Below are 23,433 nucleotides of genomic sequence, written 5' to 3' on the forward strand. Positions count from 1 at the left end.
CAGGGAAAGGAATTATGGAAAGCTTCGAAGAAACCACACAATCAGGCAAAAGTGGGAAGGGCAACCTGGCTGAGTGCACCCACACAGGCACGTGCAGAGAACGCACTGTGTGTGCAGGGACCCACGGGCGCTGCTGCACCGCAGGCAGCGCCGGCAGGACGAGCAGCAGAGGGGACGAAGGCGGGAAGGAGCTCCCACACCTTAAAAGGCCTCTCGGGCCATATGAAAAGCCGTGGTCTCTGTCCTACACCATTACCTCCGTTACCACCAGCCTCCCCTCCTCCCCATACTAGTCAAGCTTTTATACTCCAAGTGCCCACGAATCCTGCACATTTTCCAGTATTCTATACTACCTCCACGCCGAGCCAAGGGAGAGGCAGGACAGTTTTTTACTATTTCAAAAGGTCATATTTTGGTCACATGCTTAAGATTTTTTTCTTTCCTTTTTGCGATAATTAGTAGACATTCAAGTAAATAATATGTAATAGAATGGAAAATAAAACTGATGAGTTTTATTCATCACCCAGCAATAATGACTGTTAACATCCTTTCAGAGTCTTCAACTAAGCATAGGTTTATATACTCTGCACAGAATTCGAAATTCGGAAGCTGCTCCAAATTGTGTAATTTTTAAAACATAATCCCTTACTCTGGACTTCTTTCTCTGATTCCTTTCTCTTTGACATTAACAAGGGAGCAAGGGGCCAACCAGGGAAGGAGGCACACAAAATCCTAACCTGGATGAGACGGTGAGATGTCTCAGTGGCTCTGCAGCAAGGTCACCACATATCTTTCCTCCCCTGGGGCCAGATCAGGGGGAACCGCAGGAAGCAGCGAAGTAACTGAGCCCAAGGTTAGGCAACCTGCATCACGACATCCTGTGCCCTTGCACGCCGCCTCCCGGTGCTCAGCCACACAGGGGTCACTGCTAAGAGCGGCGAAGGGAGAAGCTACTGCACCCTCTCAATACTGAGCAGCTGAGCTACGACTGAGTCTAAACGGAAATGATTATCTTCAAACAAGACGGTTCTCTCATCTGAGACTTTACTGAAGACTGAGAGACTGTTGGGCATAATCAGACAGATAACCTAGATACTAGGAATTGTTGTCTCAGAAAGTTCACTGAAAAAACAGATATAATCCAGTGTCCGAAATTCCAAAGAGAAGGATGATTCACATACAAAGATACATTTTTAGGAACTGTAAAGAAGACCAAAAGTAGGAAAAAACAAAAGAAATCAGTAAGACTTCAAAGAGTTGAAACGAGCTCAGTTTTTTAAAAAATATACATGAAATAAGGAGGAAGAAACAAATAACCAAAGACAAATGTAAAAAATTGGTACAGTCTTACAAGGCTCCCAGAGAAGTGCCAGTTTAAGAGACGATGTACTGAAGAAGAGATGAGGGCGAGGAGGACAACAAAAAGTAACACAGCACCAAGGAAGGAACAAAAAATCTGAAGGACCAAACCTATAGCACAAAATGCTAAATCATGAAATGTTTTGTTTTTTTAAATTATAAGGCCAGAAAGAGAGAAAAGCTCACTGCTTATTCAGGGTAAACATAATATTAACACATGAAAGATAGAATTTGAGGGAAAATCTCCAGTCTCTTTATTTTTGATGTTTTCTTCACCCAGAAGCATTTCCAGTTGACCAGAACAGATGTAATTAAGGAAGGAGAATAAACAAATAACTCACCGTCAATTCACCAAATGACTTCTGTCACATGGAAATGACCACTGACAACAAACATGCACATTAGTGAGAATCAGGCTTCAACTTAGAGTCTAACAGGCCCTGACAAAGGGTAAGATGCTCAAACGAAAAACAGGTGCAGCACATCCCTCAGGGCTCCCCCAGTTCAACCCAGGCAGGCCTGGGTATTCCAGAGCTGAAACTGGAGTTCGATTATATCAATGAGAGCAAGAAAAGCTGCCTGACCTCTCACTAGCTCAGGATTATACCAAAATGTTGTTTGTTAACCAAATAATATTAGCTTGCATTCTCATAACTGTAGAGTATGAGAAAAAAAATTGTAGAGAGGGCAAACTCAAGTGCTTGAATTACCAAAAACTATGTTTACCTACAAACCAATATGCGTTTGTCCAATCTTACACTGTTTCTTAGAAACTGGAAAAGCTTGCTAAGGAGCATAGCTCTCAAGAAACTGGTACAGTAATTCCACCCTAACAATCCTACTTAGATTAAACATGAATTACCTTTACATATGGGTTACTCTGAAGCAGGAGTGCAGGAACCTGCAGCGTAAGGTATTCATTTTCCCTCCAGTTTAACATAAAAGCAACACACTCCTCAGCAATAACTTGACGAAGAGGAATGTCTGAAAAGCAAAGAAGAAAGTGGTTGGAATTACCAACATGACATTAAAAGAGCAGAGCAAATATCTGCTCAGATTTCAGCTGAACAAATTGACAATCACAGATGAAAAAACAGAAAAATACTAACATTTTATACTTTTCTCTAGAAAGTTTATGATTTCCCAGTAATAAACTGCCATAGTCCTCACAATTATCAACAAAATTCTCTAGTAAGAACATCTTAAGATGCCCATCACTCTGCTGTGGAAGTCTAAGGGTTGGTACCTAGTCTCCACAAATTTATAATTCAAATGAGCAGAGAATAACCACATTAAACAACACAAACACATAATGGTACAGTATAAACTTCCAGCACACTTAGAGCTCAGAAATCAGTAAACCACATATAAAACTGTAATAAATCTGAGTTAACATATTCATTTAAAAATATCTTCCTGATTAAAATGTAATGAATATTCATAAGCAACAAATAACTCACTCATTTAAAGGGTGTTTACTGTGCCGGGGACCATTTTAAATAAAAGATATGGGGAAAAAATCACTCAGAATTGTTTGACCATTATTTCCTTTGAAATGATCATTAAATATACCTTAATATTAAATATGTTGTGCATTTTTGTAGCTCAAAGTATTTAACACTCAGGTTTTAATATATTTAAAGAGAAAAAGAAACACAATAAATACTAAATAACAACGTGAAAACTGAAAATGGAGAGAGCTATGAAACTCCTTGAGTACCTAATATTTTTCAGTCTTTCTAACAAGACTGCGACTGTGGCTATTTAATTTGTTTATATCTCACTATTCCAAAAAGCAACTGGAGACAACAAAAAATAGGCCTAAGAACACAGCAAAATAAAATAAAAATACATTATCATATTCTTAAAGAAGGAATGAAGACAGAAGGGAATTTAATATCCCAATGCACATATGTCAGGTGCATTACGCACTGTACACTTTGCCAAAGGAAGGCCACACAGCTTTCAGCTCCAAGGCCTCCTTTATTCACCAGGCATCCCTCATTAGTTCTCATTAGTGAGTCCTCAGTGGTTCTTAGAGAAGAATCAGCACCTAGAGAGTGGGGTTCAATCATTTTCTTGTTCCCCTAACAGTACATCCTTCCCTTCTCATTTTATGCACTGTTTACAGCACAAACTATGGGACAAGCACATGAACATTCAGTAAGTTGGAGGGGGAGGGAGGGATAAAAGGGAGGAAGGGGTGGGGGGCAGGGAAAAGTGACGTAAACTCCAAACTACTCAAGCGCCAAAAAGGCGGCACCGAGAGACTACAATCATGTAAGCCATTTCCAACCATTTCAAAGAGTGAAAAGCATAGGCTTAAGTTGGACTAATAAGTTGAAAACAGTCTGTCTCTCACTTCATGACTTTAGCCAAATTCCTTAACCTCAGTTTCTTGATTTACAAAATGGGGATAATTAAAGAAGCTACTTCACAGAGCTGCCACGAGGAGACAATGAGTTACGTACCTAAGTTCTCAGAACAATGTCTGACATCTAGTTAGCACTCAATACATGTTAGAGTTTTTAAAATTCTTTGTTTTTCATTTTAGAGAAATCATGTATGAAAAACCAACCTTCAACTTTTAAAAAAAAGTTGGCTTTTTTTTTTTTTTTACCTCCACTGACTGTTAGTATATATTAATTAGATCAATTCTTTTGATATTGCGGGGCACTGATGCATTAAAGCTCAAAGGTATTCCATCTACAGACTGCTAAAAAGTTGTCAATTCTTCAAGAAACCACAATGTAATAACAATTAAATTAATTCAAAAGACCCCAGAGGGCCAGCAGCCATCTGTTTTGGCACATTATTAGCATTTTTCTTTATGCTTCAATTTTACTATTTACAGTTTATGTATATACTGTACATAAATGTGTACAGTATGACTTAATTATTCTAAATATCTGTTATTAAAATATGTAAGATTAATTCACGGTGAAAGTATGTGACGATGAATACATGTATGTTCGTGTATAACTGAAAAATTGTGTTCTACACTGGAAACTGACACAACATTGTAAACTGACAACTCAATAAAAAAAAATAGTAAAAAAAAAAAGTAAGATCAAGAAACTGCTTTAACTAAGCAAGATGTATACGTAACACAGACGATAATGCTTATGATAAGCCCCTTTTCATACTAAGATATTTACGTTTCCAACTAGACAGGCAAAATCTGTTCCTAAAGCGAACACAAGTGAGTTCCCGACCCACCAGCAATCATTTTGAGGTCTACGGCAGCACTGAGGAAATAAACCTTCAAAATTGAGATTCCAGAACATTTTGATTCTTTTAACAGAATATCTTAAAACTGCAATATAGTTTCTGTAGTGTGCTGAATGAAAATGAGGTCACAGCAAATTAGGGCACTGGTGCCCTTACAAGAGGAAACACACACACACACACACACACGAAAGTCACGTGAAGGAGGCAGAGACCGGAGGGGTGCACCTACAAGCCCAGGAACGCCAAAGGCTGCCGGGGGGCCACCGGAGGCTAGGGAGAGGCAAGGAAGGATTTTTCTCTAGAACCTTCGAAGGGAGCATGGCCCTGCAGACCCCTTGATTTCAGACATCTCACATCCAGAACTGTGAAAGAATAAATTTCTGATACTTATTCATGGCAATCCTAGGAAATTAAGTTTCCTGTATGTTCCCCAATGTTCTCAAGTGAACGCCAAATCTGAATTGTTTTAAGAGGAAAATAATTTCTTCTTAGATGGTAAAAAAGTCTAGTAAATAATTCTTTTAGATTTTCCCCCCGTTATTTGAGTACTGAATTTCTGAAATTTGGCTTTGTGAAACTGTCTTACCAGGAAGCCTCATTTCCAGATATCCGCGCACCCGACTAATAAGATCGGAGGGAGGTCTCTCTCCGGACTGCCCCGTCCCAGCTTCATGCGTATGAATATCCAAAAGCAGCATCTCATTTAGCATGACCTGGCGAAGCTTGGGTGAGAACTCTGTCACCAACTCCAAACAGGCAGCAAACAGCTGTTTAGCATGGGAAAAGTCCTATAAAAAGAAGTAACAGAATAGTGTGGATCACCTTTTCTCTGAAGTTAAAAAAATAAGTGGATTTATAAGTGCAGAGCAAGGAATAGAAGAATTTAAATGGTTAACATTAGTAATCTTGGGGAGTGAAGCTAGACTATATTTTTCTTTATCATCTCTGCATTGTTTACTTATTATAACAGTCAATTCTTTTGTAACTTAAAAAAACTAATAGTCAATATAATACACATACTATATTACTAAACAAGTTTTATATAAATTATAAAATAACAAAAACAAGTTTTTATATAAATATATTATATACATATTTTACACAGGTATACAATTCTGTAATTAAACACCCTTGCCCATCTAACATAGAATTAGACCTTACATCAGTCAACAAGGTTCCACATTCTAAAATGCTGCATCCAACTCTATTAACTGACTAGTAACTGACTAGTAAATAAATCAAATCAGCTATGATCCAAGCCCTTTCCCACACATCTCCTTCTAATTTCTCCAAAGAGTAGTCTTGGTTCATTTTCTCTCCACATGCCTCCTTTGCTCCTACCTCTTGCTTCTATCCCACTGGGCAACAGGAAGAAGAAATAGCTCTCACAAAACAAAGACCTTCTAATTGCACAATCTTCTGAACACCTCTCAGTTACCTTACTGGACTTCGGGGCTGCATCCCAGTGCCATCCATTTCCTTTTCTCGACATCCTCTACCCCCTTAGCTACCATGACTCCATGAGTCTGGTCCTCATACCCCTCACGCCACTCTTTCTTGGACCCAGTGCTGGATCCCCTAGGTTCTGTATATTCTCCCAGGGGGACCTTTGATGATTTCCAAATCTGTATTTCCAGCTCTCTCTACTTCCCAAATAGATTACAAATTCCTTATATCAAGTCTACAAAAGTATTTTAAAGATTCTTTGGGTTTTTTTTTTTTAAGCTTGGAATATAATCTTTACTAATTAAATCCTAAAGAATACAAATAACTATTCATGTTTTCTACTTTTCTTAAAGAAAGAGAGTCATAGCCTTATGTCCAAAACCATTTTTGTATAGTTATAAGGGTAAAGGAAAAAGGATAAACCAAAACACCTTTTCACATATCCTCTCAGGCCTATGACTATGATTTTAAAATCAGGAAAACATAACTGATTCCGATTCCTGGCTTCATGCTGAATTAATAAGGCATATTCTTAACCACTGGTCGATGTACGCTTTTACTCACCTTAACAGTACTGCAGTGTAAACCTTTGGCCATTAGAATGTAAACCAAATCTCTTGTTAAATTGTCTTTAATTCCCAGGATAACACCACTATAGACAGAAGGTACTTCCCACTAGAAGAAATGAAAATACATAAATACACACACACAAAGCCAAATCTGAGTCACTCAGAGGTCATTTTTTAAAGAGAAAGGAAAATGACAGCCATAATGAAATGCTGATCAAAATGAACATATTCACTGTAACGAGCTAGTAATAAAGATTAAATGGACCGGAACTTCCTGAAGGATAGTCTGTAGAAATAAAGAAGGAAAAAACTCCTAGGAGTTTTATATGTATTAACTCATAGGATCCTCACAACAGTACTAAGTAGGTACTATTATCTCCATTTCAGATGAGCAAGCGGAGGTACACAGAAGTTAAATAACCTGCCAAAGATGATACAGCTAGTAAAGTATGGATCTGGGATCCAAACACAGGCAGTTAGTACCAGAACTCGCTCTCTCAACTATTATGTTATGCTTCCTCACTTATAAAAATGAACATGAATAACAATGGCCAACTAAGGTTTGGGGCAATTTTTCATTTCACTGCACTTGCATGTTCAAACCCCACAATGTAGGTCAATTTCTGGCTGCTTCTTACCACACATTCAGCAGAGGAGGAACGTGCATTTACATCAGAAGCACTGCCACACGACTTTAACTTCACCTGGGTCTAGGGCCTATTCCTAGTATCTCCAGCTACAGTCCAATGAAATGTTTAAAAGCTATTTTCATTTGCACTTCCCACGCAGGATAATTTTTAAATAAACAATTTCAGAAACAAGTAACTACATTAGCTTGGCATTTTAAAAAGAATATCTAAAGCCAAAAATGTTCTATAAAGACGTTTTAATGAAGTGGTTCTAAACTGTAGGCTTTAGATTCCAAGAGAGTATTAAAAAACAAAACCAAAAATGCTCTATAAGCACATGGCAGGTATTAGCTACAAACTGCAATAAATAATATACCTTATACACATATTGACAGCTGTATTTAAAAATGCATGTAGGCGCTATGACAATAAATGGAATATAAACTCATTTTTAGTTGTTACTGATTTAATAGTATCTTTTTAGGAAATTTAGTATTTTCTCTGTCAATGGGTGTTCAAAGTGCAATGACTGTCATCTGAAGGTCCTTCACACTGTTGATGAACTGTTGACAAATAAAAGGGGTTCTTATTCTCAAAAAGGTCAGGGAACAGCTCTTCTACATAAGAAAACAAGGGTAATTTTCTTATCTGCTCCTGACAGAAGATTTCTTACCTTATTAGACACAGTCCAGAACTGGCGCTCTGAAGTCATACCATGTAATTCAATTAAAATCTGTCGAATCCTCCAGGGATCCACTGACAGTATCAGCTGATGCTCCAACTGGCCAATGTTAACACTTGCTGAAGCTAAGAAAGCAAGAAGAGATATTCATTTCAATAATGATTTGATTCAAAATATACATAATCCTATAAATATGACAATGCTAATTTACTGAGAGAAACTGCGTGTTTGTAAGTATTGTAAGTTAAAAGCATCTCTCATCCTGAAAACTGTTTTATTCAACATAGTGCAAATTATGTATTAACTTCATAGAGAAAGGCTAACATAATTTGTATTATGTCTGCATTTAATAAGTAAGTGCATTTAATAAATAAAGATAATGAAAATATAAACAGATATAAATTAACTGGTACATGGAAAAAATTATGTGGTATATATGGAAAAATTCAACTTACACAGAGTCTCGTACTTTTGAACACATCGTGTTAAAAGCATGTATAAAATGTTAATTTTGAGTAATAAACATTAAGAACGTGTTTTCTGAAGGGAGTGAATGAGGAGGAGGCCCCCTGTCTTCCCAGAGAACCAAGAAATGATTATTAAAATCCTTAACTACAACTCAGCTTTCAGATACAGTCTTCCATAATGCATTTCCAGCATTCTGTATGTATTAATATCATTTCTTTTCTTTTACAACTGGACAGTCAGATCAGTTTAAATATGGTGAGGTTCAAAGCAGCTAAAATTTTGCTTTGTTTAAATAACTGAACTCTCCATCTCCCCTGTATTAAGTTTTATAGCTTGTATCTCTTAACGAGCAGCACTGTATTTTCTGCTTACATTTATAAAATAAGAACAAAAATGGAAGAAAATCATCAAATAAATGAGGCAAAAATGGCAATGTTGCCAAAGCTGAATGTTTAGCCAGCAGACAGCACACAGTGATACAGGCTGAGATACAGGAAAGCCTGCACCTTTTTTCTGTTCTCAACCACCCCCCGCCCCTTGTTTTTCACCTTCAAGAAGAACAGCAGCAGAGTTTCGTAGGTCTGCTTCCCCAGCTGGAATCTTTTATGTATCTAGGCCTAAATCGACATTAACTATGCAGAGTCCCAAGACTTAAAGACTTAGACAGAAATGTGACTACAGAAGACAGGTAAATTTCTACTAATTCCCGGCATAAGTGTGAACCGAAACAAGTAAGAGGGCATCCTCAAATACACTGAGGGGCAAAACGCGCCAACGTTTGAGCTAGCAGAGCTGACCTGGGATGTCATAAAATGAAGTTACAGGTTTAATGCACAGATTTACTCTAGGGGACCGCTTCCTCATCTGATCAACAAGTAGCTTTCGTTCTTCATCTTTCAACAATGTAATGAAAAGCTCATGTGAAGAAATCATGAAAACATACTGCAGGTCTTCCAACCCCAGACACACATTCCTAGATCCAGTAAGAAATATTGTAAAACAAAAAAGTGTATAATTTTAGTTTGGGGAACAGAATCATATTAACCAATTTTTTATTAAGAAACCATTTTAAAAGCCACCATTTCATAAACTGCACAACAATTTGAAGTAGATTTAAAATCTCTCTTTGGTCCTTATTTAAAACTGTGATTTCAGTGCCACACTATACAAAAAGAATAACTGAGAACCCTAAGCTTTGTGTGGCTACACACTTCTAAACCATGACTGTTCTCAAATACCAGCTATTGCCTTGTTATAAGGTATGTGGGACAAATCCAAAACGGTATTACTTAGAAGATATTTTTCTCACAGTTCAAAGATATTTTTCTAAGTTCAAAATTAAGGAAAAAAGAAAAGAAAGGCACTTACTTTAGAAAAGCAGCCATGTTTCCTTTCAAAGAATCTGAAGCTTTTTCTAAATTTATTGATCTTGAACATACCTAGGGATTTGAGTAATTTTTATTTGAATATGAGTATTTTTAAATAATTATACTACAGTTTGAAAAGGTTAGACTGAAAAACAACTAAATTTTCCCTTCAAACATTTATCACAGATTTAAGAAATTTAAGAGCTGAGACCAAAGAATAAGAATCTATTACGGGAAGAGGGAGTAGAATGTGCCCATTTCAAGGTACTCATATGTAGTAAAGAATAATCTGCTAAGCATACTAACTAGTCCTGCTGAAGTTTATAAGTTACATTGCCAAATTATATGGAGTGATAAACTTTAAGAATCAGTAGTCCTGTCAGAAAAGTGAGAAAGAGTCATCTTAGTTGAAAAGAGTGAATAATAACAGCTAAAGTACACAGAACCAATGATTAAGAATGTTAAAAGGTTTAAAAAATACACGATGAAAATAAATAACAGAAACTATCCACAAAAATACTAGTTTTCTAAAAATAATATTCTTATGTTATTTTGAGTTTATTAGATTAGGCTTCCTTCCCACATATTATTTACAAGAAGTCAAAAAAATTATTAGTGTAGAAGTCCCTAACCTCAAGAAATTGTCAAATATTCTCTAACATGTTGACACAAAAATTAAATTATGCAATACTTGTAGCGGCATTATTCACAACAGCCAAAAAGTGGAAACAATCCTTAAGTCCATCAACTGATGAATGGACACACAAAATAGACACTGAAGAGTATATCCATTCAGTGGAGTATTATTCAGCTATAAAAAGGAATGAAATACTGACTGAACAGGTTACCCTATCAGTATACATCACATCTGAGCATCTCGGAGTATGCACAATGTTTACATTCTAATAATTTTGCCCCACTGTATAAATTAAGTTTGCTGTCATATGTAAGATCTTATGATTAAAAAATACTTGAATGTCCTTTCGTAATAGATTATTCACATACTGAGACACACTGTACATGTGTCATAGGACAACTTAGGGAATGTGTGTTAACTACTGATAAGCAACCTAACATTTCATGTGGACTCACCGCAACTTTTTAAAACTGAAAAACATGAAACAGGTGATGTCTCTGTAGATGCTATAAGCATTCAAAGGGTAATTTAAATCTTTAATATTAATAAAGTTAAATATTTAGATGAAGTGGACAAATTCTTGGAAAAGAACTTCTCAAAATTAATCAAGAAAAAGAACAGCTGATGAAATTAAATCAACGACAAAAAAATCTTCCCACAAAGAAATCTCCAGGCCCAAATACATCATTGGTAAATGTTACCAAACTTTAAAAGAAGCACTGAGTCCATTTTCACATGAACTTTTCCAGGCTAGAAGAAAGATACACACTCTAATTTATTTATGAGGCACATATGACCTTAATAACAAAAATCAAAGACAGGACAAGGGGTGGGGGGAAGATGCATCAATCTCACACACAAATGTAAAACATCTTAAAATATTAGCAAAGCAAATCCAGCAATATATATGAAAAGATCATGGGATGCACCTAAAACTAATACAATGTTATAGTCAATCATATCTGTTTAAAAAAAGAAAAGGTCACAACCTAGTTGGGTTTATTTCAGCCAAGCAAAAGAAGTTCAACACTTAAAAATTAAAACACTTCACTACGTTAACCCACTTACAAGAGAACAATTACATGCTCATCATGACATAGAAAAAATATTTAATAAAGTCTAAAAATCATTCATGATTTTTAAAAAAGAGCCCTCAATGAATTAAGGATAGATGGAAACTTCCTTCATCAGAAAAGGAGTATCTGTAAGAAAAATCGACAATAAACATCATTCTCAATAGTGAAAGAGGGCAAGCTTCTGAGGCTGGGAAGGAGACCAGAAGCCCACCAGAGCCCCTTGTACTGAACACTGTACTGGAGGTCATCGGCAGCACAATAAGAACAAGTAAAAAGACACAAAAATGAAAAGGTTAGAAAAGGAAAAAAACAAAATGCACCATTTATAGACAAAGACTACTTATTTAGAAAGAAACCAAATGAATCTACAGATAAATTAAGAGAATTTTTAAGAGTTTCACCAAATAATTGGAAACAAAGTCATTACACAAAGTTCAACTGTACCTCTATATCAATACATAAACTATTTTCAAGTTCATAAAAAAAAAAAAGACTTCTAAGGAAAAATTATAAAGCTCTAAAGGACATTAAAGAATGCCTAACTAAATCAAGAGCCAAACAAGTTCACGGATTAGAATACTCAATGTTGTAAAAATATTAATTTTCCTCAAACTAGTTTTTAACTGTAATGTAATTCCAAACAAAAATCCATCAGGCTTACTGGTGGAACTTGACAATCTGACTCTACCGTTTACAAGAAAACGCAAAAGGACAAGCATAACCAACACAACTTTGAAAAACAAGATTTGTGCTTCAGATGCTATCAAGACAGGGATACTGATGGGTAACACAGGTAAGCAAACAGAAAAGTGGTACCGAACGCAGCCCAGAGACAGGCCCACACACGCACAGACCCTTGGCATTCGACAGAGGTAGCACTGGAGATTGGTAGGGAAAAAAAGATGGAACTTTCAATAAACGGTACTGGAACAAATGGGGGAAAAAATGACATCAGACCCCTGACTTCATTTTATGCACAAAAATTAATCACATGTGGATTAAAGACCTAAATGTGAAAGGAAAGCTAAGCTCTAGAGATTTCAGAGGATAAAATATGAGACAATTTTCACAACCACAGGATATGAAAAGCTTTCTTCAAGACACAGAAATTCACTAATCGTCTCCTTTACAGAAAAGATTAATAAATTTTATTATATTAAAATTAAGGGCTTTTAAAATAATAAAAATAAAGTTAAAACAGAAGTCAAACTCAGAGAAGATACCTGCAATACTTAAAACTGGCAAAGGACAAAATATATTTAAAAAACTGCAAAAAAAAAAAAAAATCCAACAGAAAAATGAGGCATACCATTTGGAACAGGTTACCTCTAAAGATGAAATCTATATAGCAAAAATAAATGAAAAGCTGTTAAGTTCCTCAGTAATGAAGGAAATGGACATTAAAACCTCAACGAGATACCACTGAACAACGACCTTGTTAGGAAATCTGCAACACCAAGCACTGACAAAGATTCTGATCATAAGAACTCTCATACATGCTGGTGGCAAAACACTTTGATACTGTACAGTAACACTGCAAATACACTTTCTCCAGGAAATGTAGCAGACACACGGTACATGTGCGCACCAGATCTATGTACAAGTATGTTCCAAGCAGCACAATAGCCCCAAACTGTAATTTAACACAAATGTCCATCACTGTAAGAATGAGTAAGTCAATTGTAGCTTGGTCATATAATGTGTAACACCTTACAGCAATGGGGGGGAGGGTGGAATTGTATCTGCACATACCCTGAAAACCATCTCACAAATATGTTAAGTGAAAGACAATTTATTTTGTATGATTTCATTAATGTAAAGTTCAAAACAGGCATATTAAAGAATATTCTTTAAGGACACATACAAAGGTGATATAACTCATGAAAAGCAAGGAAATGATTATCACAAAAAGCAGGATGGTGGTTTCCTCAAGGGGAGGCAGAGGGAGTTTGGTGAGGAGCATAAGAAGGACCTCCAGAATGTTGGCAATGTTGTATTTTTGGAACTAAGTGGTATTAATTGTGCTTTATGTACTTTTCTCAAGGTCTGTGACTTAAAGACGATTAAAGAGGAAGAAAGATCCAGTAGAAACATAGATTCTGGAGCTTATACGAGACGCAAGAAGTGCCATCGGAGAGTTTTTAGTAAACAGGTGGCTAAAGTTTTGGATTAGAGTAAAAAATGGTATGAGAAGTTGAGTGAGCAAGGACAAGATTTTGCAAATAAAAACATTAAAGAGAGAGCAAAAGAGAAATCGATGGAGGACTAAGGAAAATCCAATGATGGAGGAGAATCAAAGAAAGACACGCAGGTGAGCACAGTGTGTCAGCTGTACCGACTATCAGCCAGGGAGGCAAGTCAGACAAAGACAGAAAAGAGGGCACTGGATTTGGCAACTAAGAGGTCACTGGTAAACTCAAAGCAAAATTTCAAATCAAAACAGGAAAAAAATGTCTTACCTCAAGAAGAAAGTCTATTTTCTCTTTATTAGGCCTAAGAAATAGCTGGTTAAATGGAACACTAACTGTTCTACCTTCCAGGATATCACGGACCGTGTTACAGGCACAGACTTTAAAACAGATTTCGTCTAGAGCTTCATTTCTGTAGAACACAAGAGCAGATGAACTAATTTTTTTTAATAAAAGAAAGGCATATATTACAAAACTAAATACACAAGAATGAGCCATTTATTCTTGAGAGGTAAGATTTTAGGATATTCAGGCATACAAGTAAATACCTAAGTGAGTGGGGCAAAAAAGAACAGAAAAGTTTTAAATTCAAGGGACAATTTAACTACAGATTAGGTAACAGAATCAAATTCTACTATGTAAATTTCTCTCCCAAGTGCTTTTAATATGGGTTAGATGGAAATTCAAGTAGCTCCCCTGGCCATGTTAACTTCTTATATACTAACAAAAGTGAAAGCATTGTCACAGACATACAGGTAATTTGGAGGTACGTCTTTGATAAACCTGAAATGCACACTTACTCTTTTATTCAAAAATCAAAAAGTAATTCACTTACTTACCCCTGCTGAGCTTTCTGAAAGAGTTCTCTTAGCACTGACTGCCGGAACTGGACAGGTAAACTGAATGTTAAGTTGTCTTCAACAAAAATCTTTATTACCTCCTAGAACACAGACACAAAATTGCATCCATTTCAAAAATCATGGCAAAGTTGCTTTATTTCAAAAAAGTCTTTCCCCCCCAAAAAAAGTTTAAATACATTTTTAAAAATCTATCTATAATTGAAAATACACATTGAAGAAAATCATTAAAATACCTTGCTAGGAAAATCTTCTCTTTCTAAAAATATTAAATTATATTAAAGGTAAAAATGGCACCACCTGGTCCAATTTTTAAATTGAAGCTCATGGGCCAAAAATGAGAGGTGAGAGGACAATCAACAAATAAGAAGCAATTCAGCTATGTTATTAGAGAGATTTTTAAACTTCTCATCTACTTTAAACACTGGTTCATACAACAAACTTTTAAAAATATTAAAAATCATTATTTGAAAATAGTTCAGCTAGAAAAAACATGGGCTAAGAAACTATTCTACTCAATTTAAATGGTTTAAAATATATTATTTAGTGAATTACAGAAATCACTCACATTATTACAGTCTTTTTCTCAGCTCTTATCAAACAGTGGAAGAGGAGAGAAAGAAGGGGTGATTACGTGGGGAGATGGGGAAAAGGATTTCTGGAAACAGCTAAAGCTAGTAGTCAGCTCTACCACAAAAGCACTAACAAGAATGGTTTCAAAACCACAGAGCAACCACTGCTTCACCTCCACAGCAAAACATGAGCAGTGTGGGGACACGCAGGGCCAAGCAAGCCACTTTCCAAATGTGAGAAGACACATATGTTAAGCTGTTCAATAACTTGTTTGATCAGCACAAATATATATGTATATATACTTAATACAAAGAGAATCCTATTACCAAAAAGAAAAAAGGCTAAATATGATTTGTAAGATACTCCTGCATATATAACTGATGTGATAAATTTCAGAGTTGCAAAAAAAAAAAAATTGCATGACACTACTGAGATACACATTTAGTACTTTATTATATGCAGAGCAACATGTGCCTGACAGTGAGTAATATTTCTAAGGTCTTGTTTGCACAGGTCTTACCACCCCAGGGACCTTCTTAAAGATTCTATATGTTATTATAATTGATCCCCACCCTCCATAGACCTGTACTAGGGATATGTAACTGAGAGCTCTCTAGCATTTAATTCATCTTATCTGAAATCCACCTTCAAGAGAGTTTAATTTCTTCCCCAGGGCAAAGTAGAATTTGAAAAAAAAAAAAAAAAATAGAGAGTGGCCCACAGGGAGGGAGAGGATGTACTATCCTGTCTCTTCTTCTATTTTCTCTGAAAAGAAATAAACTCTAGTTAAGAAGAGTGAACTATAAACCTAAGCTAAAAGCCCACTTGAAGACACAAAACTAAAGATATGCTATAGCTTTGTCATTTCATGATTTCTGTTTTGAATTAATAAACAGCATAAATGTACTATTCACTTTCTAGAACGAAGGCTTTCTGATAGATTTTAAAAGTACAAATTCCATATGTATATATATACGTAGAAAAACATACATACATATATCTAGAGGGGGCAGTAAAAATCTCAACAGAGTAACTTAAGCCCTTCTCATGGGTAAAACTGAGATGACGACCAAGCTCCCTGGGCCCTGTGATGGGTTATCCAAACCCACAAACCTACCAAAACCGCTCTGCTCACTTTCTCCTGCAGTCTTAACAACGTGCAGGGGCCAGTAAGGCTGGGCTACAAGACCGTATTTTCAAGTCAGACACAAGACTTTAGGCTCCTCAAAGCTAAAAGTTCTCTACCTGTAATTTTAAAAATTTAAAGTTCTGCCTACAGAGTTTCTTACAGAATGCACTTAAAATGGGCAAACTCTACAGTTTCAAGACAGGATAATATCGAGTCAGTATCTGTCTGTTGCTTTGCCTTTCTCACTTGATTCTCATAAGAAGCTTAATCATTAAAACTATTTTACAGGCCAATCTGACAGTCTGACCTGCCCCAAATCACACAACTGGTAAATGGTGGTGCCAGGATTTGAACTCAGCTGTCTGGCTCCCAGTGCTTTTCAACTATGTTGTTGTATCCCCATCACACATCTTACCTGATAGTTGCCAGATCTCAAACAAATATGGACTTGACTGTATGGAGTCAATTGCTGAGATGTGCTATCAGAAGAAGGTACAAGAACATCACATGCTTGACAATAGCCAGCTAACCGCTTCTCATCTATGGTACAATGAAGAGATAATGAACCTATCTGTAAAGTAAGAGGTATAGATCATTATCCATCAGTGTAACAGAAACAACAGTCCAGCACCCACTTAGTGCATTTTAACAGTACAAGAAAATGCCAATGGAAAACTCGGGGCTAGAGGAACCGTAAAAAATGAAAAGGTTTTAAGTTTAGAGCAAGAATCAGCAAACTATGGCTCACAGGCCAAATCTAGCCTGTGGCCTGTTCTCATAGAGCCCTTGACCTAAGAACAAGTCTTATGGTTGTAAAGGCAAAAATAACCAAATAATGAGAACATGCCACAGAAACTACAGATGGCCCACAAAGCCTTAAATACCTATTTATCCCTTTACAAAAAAAGTTTGCTGACTCCTGGTTTAGAGTTTTCAGGCCAACGTAAAAAGGTGGACATTATTATCACCCTATGTAGGTATTAGAGTTCAGATATTAACAGAGTGAACACTGTTAAAAACAAGCTTTAAATTCTAAAAATACATATACTTGGCAGAGATTTAAAGGAGAACATCAAAGAAAACTCAATCTTCACTCAACTGGAAAAAACATAAATGCTTCTACCAAAACAGAAAAAAATTTTTAAAAGATTTTAAAGACACACTGTTTAAAAAAATTTAAAGTTTTAAATTGCTATACTTGAAATGCCATAAAATTAGAAATCTGATGAGTTCCCCAGGCAACGTAAAATGCAGATTCCCAACAGCTCTAGCACAAATTTAAACCAAACCTCTCACACATTACATCAACATTTCCGGTGAAGAAAGGAAAGATTGAAGCGGCAATTTTCCCAGGTACCAGGCACACAATGACCTAGTTATATACTTTAAAATTCATTTGTCTGAATCATAAAAAGAAAAATGCAAATAACAAACACAAGAAAAAGTTTACCCTACCAGGAATTAAAGAAATTCATTTTTTAAAAGGTACTACATTTCACACAACAAATTAACAATTAAAAAAAAAATTCACCCCTAATTGGAGTACCCTTGAAGAAATGTTCCTAAAAAGCAATTTGGTTTTATATATTACAGCCTTTAAAAAAATTAGTGACTGCTGACATGGCAATTCTACTTGCAGGAATCTAACTTGAAAGTATCTAAAGTCTGAACAAAAATTTATGTGTGCAGATAGAAATTTTGCAGTTTTATAATAAATAAAAACAGTAAACAACCTAAATGCCCAAACATTAGGAAAATGAAGTAAATTACAGGATATCTATATAATAGAACAGAATACATTTAAAATGTCTATTCAAATATTTAAGCAAGATACAAAATAGTATTCACAGCATGAGCTTCACTGTATAAAAATAAAGAAAAACTGGAAGAAAATAAACTAAAATAGCAAAAGAGGTTAATTCTAGGCAGTAGTATTACAGATTTTTAACGTTTTCACTACTTTTTTGAACTACCAAATTTACTACAATGAACACTTTTTTTAATCATTAGAAAAATTAATATATACAGATGTTTTAAAGGCCTGAAAATTATGTGACTGTTATAACTATATTTACCTCTGCAATTAGTTCTTTGGTTCTAAAAAATTTTTCTCTGGCATTTTCATAGACAGCAGAATTTGTAGAGCCTTGCTGGAAGTATGCTGCACCCAAATCATAACACACCTAAAATGGTAATGAATACCAAACTGCTTAGAATTTTTTCATGAACTTAAGAGCTGATAAAAGTCAAAATCATATTTCTCTCAGCAAAACAGGTACATATACAGCAAAAAATCATTTCAATAAGCAGCGAAACAATCAATGTTCTTAGTTGCAAGCAACAGAGATCAAGTCTGACTTACCTAAGCAGAAAATGAGTAAGGTTTCAGGTGCTTAAAGAATTAATGGGAAAGTCAAAGACTCAGGCTTGGAAAACAGAGGGGGAAGGAAGGCAAACAGCCAGCAGAGGGGCCAAACGGCCCTGCAGCCATCTCAACACCAGACCACAGCTCGGGTCACCTGCAGCCACCAGCACCAGACACCGAATGCAGCAGCTACATTTCTGCCCGGGAATTTCAACCACGCCAGTTTCCTCATTCATTCCTCAATCATCTCGGATCTAGAAATGAACTTCATTCCACACCCCTTATTTCCATTTACACCAAACCAACCCTAGTCAACAGATACTCATTTCCCCTCCAAACTCCTAAGCTGTAGTAGTCTCTGGTACTCATTACCAAACCACTCTTTACTGATATGCATTTTAGATACTGTTCTGTCCTCTTCAACAAATCAAGAACAGGAATCAAGAATCTCAGCCTCTAGAATATTGCTTTGCACTATTTAATCCACACTTAATGTTTGGCTGCTTTTCATTCTATAGAGCTTCCCCCTGTCTACGGTACAGGGGTGCTAAAGAAGTTAAAAAAAAAAAAAAAAGTACCTACATGTATAGGTAATACAGAAAGATTTATACACACACAGACATACATATATATGTACACATATTACAGCTCCATGTAATTCCCCTTTCCAGGCAAAGACAGAGTATAATACCAAAAAGATACTTTCAAGAATTACTATACTAAAAAAAAGGGTTTTTTAATATAAAGAAAATTACTATACTAACTGACTAACCATTAAAACAAGTTTAAATTCTGTAGTCAAAAGGTGATCAACAGGTTAAAAAAAAAAACCAAAACAAATTTGATAATGAAGCTGCTTTGAAGGATAGTAATACTTTTGGGAAAAAATTTAAGATTTTTCTTTTGAGCCAGGTATTAGTAACATAAAGACTGCAAATGCACTTTAAATATTAACATGCCAGGAAATGAGGATTACTACCAATATGTCATTCAGAAAACAGAAATTATGACTTAGCTATGCAATTAAAAGAATATTTGATAAGGTTTACCTAGCACATGTGTTTTTTAAGACTTCCGTTTTTTCAGGTTGTTATCATCCACTACATTGAGTATTACTAAGATTTTTAAACAGACACAGTGACTGTAAGATACGACAGTATCAGAAACCCTCCTATATGCAAGTTTCACTGTCAATTTAAAGCAGTTACCAATGGTCAGTGCCTCACGACTCCTACTTCTACTGTATGAGACTCCATCTCGTCAGGTCTTGGAAAGGTAATGTCTCTGGAATTGGCTAATCTGAAAAGGTACCTCCCAATCCTTTAAAGTCTGAGCTACTTCCGTCCCTTTCAGGAACGGGAAATAGTGATTAAGGAAGTCGCACTAACTCACACAATGAAAAAAAGAGAACATAGTATATAAAAGGTACTCTCCTAGGGGCCCTCTTTAGGCAGTCATCAAATATTTTAATATTTCTATCATACTGAAGATTCTGTGCTAGGAAGTGAGGAAGATGCAAAAAATATACATATATTTAAAAAAAAAAAAAAAAACCTCAAAGAGTTTAACAATCCAGCAGGGAAAAAGAAGACATCAATACATAAAATAATATCTAACAACAAACATCAACTGAAAGGAACAAAGGTACTAGGGCACAGACTTACAGAAAAGGCAACCTTAAAATCCTTGAAAAACTAGGTATTTCTCTAGGGGTCTACATTTTTCAAAGTTTAGCACAATTTTGATTTTTTTTTTTTGGTCTGAATTGATTTCTAATAATATGAATGAACTGTTAAGTCAGTTACATACTCACTACATTGTCAATATTTAAACTTCGTCTCCTAAATACAGCTCAGAAACTAGTTCAGAGACAAAAGATGAAATGAAATTTTCCTTCCATTTCTTTTCTAAAAATTACAAGTGAGGGCTTATAAAATTCACAAATTAAATACAGTCACAGTTTCAGTAGCATCTTAGGTCAAAATCAAAGGGACAAGGGCAAAAATAAATTCTAATTAAAAATACTAGGGTGACCGCATATAAGACAAAATTTGACATGCATCGACTAAATACTGAAATACCTGGCACTGCATCTCCTCAGTTTTGATTTTCAATCCAGCTGTGGAACTCTCCGTTTCTCCATTTACCATGCCGGGTTCCATGGCCAAGAAATCTAGCGTTCTCATTGTATGGACATAGAGATCCTTGTTTAACTTAAGGGCTGCCTCTAGTACCAAAATAGAATCAGAAGCTTGTTCTTTTAGCTACAAAAATTCAACAAACAAATTATTAAGATACAAAAATGGCAGCACTGGACTATATTAACCAAAAGATATTTACAGAATACTTAGTGGCTCAGCATACTAATCTATTTTTAAAAATGTTTCTAACACAGCAAAAGTACAATTTTATCTGTTAAAATTAAGTTATCTAAAGATTTTTTAAAAACTAGGTTCGTATTGTATAATTAGAAAATACAAACTGGAAAAGATTGATATCTTTTTTCTATAGAAAAGTTTAAAGATCTGCACTGTTGCATTGATTTATTCAAGAAATGTCTGTGTGCTTCAATGTGCCAGCCATTTTAGTAGGCATTAGAGAATAATAAAATGATGCAGGTTTTTGGCTTCCACATTCAAAATACATTATCTGCTTTATATAGATACAGACTGTTTCCTATCTTCCCTCTCCTCTCCCAGTCCCCGCACTTTACGCGGTATCTCAGGCACACTGCAGGCGTTAAATAAAAAATTATAGAAATCATTGTTATATTATGGGAACTACCATGTTTCTACTTTCATATTAACCAGAGTAATTTAAAAATTGTTTTTCTAACTATAAAAGTCATTTTAAAATACATGTTTATTGTAGAATTTGTGGGGAATGTAAAAGAATATAAAGATATCACCTGTAAGAGTGACTTCTCAAGTCTGCTTAAGTACTGTGAAATATTCAACCACAGAAATGGTGGTAAAGCACTGTCATTAACACTGAAAACATGTACAATTTAGAATATTACCAAACTATGTTCTGATAGTAAAAACCTAAATGTCACTGGAGCTAGACCTTGCCAACCCTTACACACCTAAGACCAGAAGTATCTACACATGCGCTATACACGCCCCAGGAGGGTTCAAGTGTAACTGATGCCAATACTCACCACTTTCAAAATATTTTCTGTTAACTCTTTCTCCTGTTGCATCTGATTCATACTAAAAGAGAAATGATTGAATGTCCAAAAGAGAAATGATCAAATGTTACTTGAAAGAGAGGAAATTCAAAACTTAAGATCATTCTTGAAAGTGAGGTTGAATTTAAACAAAAATGGTTTTAATGCCATTTCTTTTCATGCTTAAAAAATAAAAGCTCAGTTATGATGATGCTCCTTTATTTATCATCATTTTCTCATTTGCTTTGTGTTAAAAAGAAAAAAAAAACCTTCAATTTAAAAATAAAACTTATTGGCAGCAAAAGCATATTTATATCAGTTAGGAACTATGCTCTCTAGCTCCAAATTCGGGTAAGTTCTACCTGGAATTTAAGAATGAGGTTTACAACTCCAGATATGATCAAGCAATTATAATTAACTTTTGTACTCTATTTCTCATATATGGAACAAATATATATTCCCTTCAAATAAATTTAATTAAATGAAAAATATCTTAAGACTTGGAGCAGGTCAGCTAATATGGAGATAAAAGATACAATTTACAAAGTGTCCCCCTCCTTTTTCAGAGCTCTCTGCCCTAGACAGCCAAAGCACTACGTGATTCTCTCACCCTTCTAACTCCTCCAAACCCACCTTCATGCAGGCCTTCTGCTCCCCAATTTCTGCTCTATTTCTTCTGTACCAGGAGTGATTAAAAACTTGAAAAAAATTTTTTAAATTCTGATGAAAAGAGTGCCAAGTAGGGTTCTATCTGCCAACTTACACACTTAACTGAGGAGGTCCAGGTTTTGCCTGTTTGACAGGAAAACTACTTTGAACAATTGTCCTAATCGCCCTGAAGAAAAGACAAGAAAAATAAAATGTATGTAATACATTATGTCACTTCAAGTATTTTTTCAAGTATTTCTTAGAAGATTTGTAATATAAACTATCTAAAGTTCTAATTGACAGATAATAAAAACTTTATAAGTCATCCACGTTTGTATCAGAATGCTTTTCATCTATGCAGTCGTAAATTTTCTCCACCATCAGATTCACCATTCCCAAAATCCTCCGAGAGATCGCTAGAGCAGAGAGGGTCCTTAAAAGCATAGCCCTGAAAGCCAGAGTGCAATTAAAAAGAGGCTGCCCAACACATCTTAGGTTTATGAAAACATGTACCATCTGTTGTAGAGAAGGATAGCCATGGCAGTGGTCGGAGGTAAGGTGTCCAGGTCCATGTCCACGTGCTTTGTCCCAGGAGGAACTTTACTGATGCACAGCAGTTCGTTCAGTAGCATATTCAACACTGGAACAGACAAACTTAAAAGGAAGAAGCAAAAGACATGCAGGCTGTATAAGCAGCACAAAACACACAATTCAGTGTCTTCACTGAAAATAATCTTATTGTTAAAGGGCTAAATCTACACGGCCATTTTATTAACCTGTCTGAACAACTTACACCAATATACATTTACCGATCATATTTTAAAATATTTTTAAAATTTTTATTATGAAAACAGTTTAAACATATACAAAAGTAGACAGAATAATACAATGAACCCCAATGTGCCCATCACCCACCTTCAACAACAATCAACTGATGGCCAATCTTAATTCATCTCTACTCTCACTCGCTTCCCTCCTTCCCATAATGTGAAGCAAATCTCCAATATTAAATCATCTAGGTATTTTACAATACATCTCT

The 23,433-nt window shown here is 35.5% G+C and overlaps 1 protein-coding gene across 2 annotated transcripts in view; it reads right to left on the reverse strand.

Moving 5' to 3' along the window:
• The window catches only part of INTS8 (integrator complex subunit 8), a 52,430-nt gene that overhangs the window by 25,815 nt on the left and 3,182 nt on the right, over window positions 1-23,433 (reverse strand). For both annotated transcript variants that reach the window (XM_032467903.1, XM_032467902.1), the window contains exons 3-16: window positions 22,908-23,048; window positions 22,510-22,581; window positions 21,738-21,789; window positions 20,659-20,841; window positions 18,288-18,395; window positions 16,628-16,783; window positions 14,493-14,593; window positions 13,924-14,065; window positions 9,753-9,823; window positions 9,182-9,357; window positions 7,908-8,041; window positions 6,601-6,711; window positions 5,177-5,378; window positions 2,222-2,343 (exon numbers count right to left, since the gene is read on the reverse strand). In XM_032467903.1, the coding sequence (XP_032323794.1) occupies window positions 2,222-2,343; window positions 5,177-5,378; window positions 6,601-6,711; window positions 7,908-8,041; window positions 9,182-9,357; window positions 9,753-9,823; window positions 13,924-14,065; window positions 14,493-14,593; window positions 16,628-16,783; window positions 18,288-18,395; window positions 20,659-20,841; window positions 21,738-21,789; window positions 22,510-22,581; window positions 22,908-23,048 (1,771 nt within the window). The remainder of the gene's footprint in view (window positions 1-2,221; window positions 2,344-5,176; window positions 5,379-6,600; window positions 6,712-7,907; window positions 8,042-9,181; window positions 9,358-9,752; window positions 9,824-13,923; window positions 14,066-14,492; window positions 14,594-16,627; window positions 16,784-18,287; window positions 18,396-20,658; window positions 20,842-21,737; window positions 21,790-22,509; window positions 22,582-22,907; window positions 23,049-23,433) is intronic.

This window comes from Camelus ferus, chromosome 25 (genome assembly GCF_009834535.1).
Source record: "Camelus ferus isolate YT-003-E chromosome 25, BCGSAC_Cfer_1.0, whole genome shotgun sequence".
NCBI lineage: Eukaryota > Metazoa > Chordata > Mammalia > Artiodactyla > Camelidae > Camelus > Camelus ferus.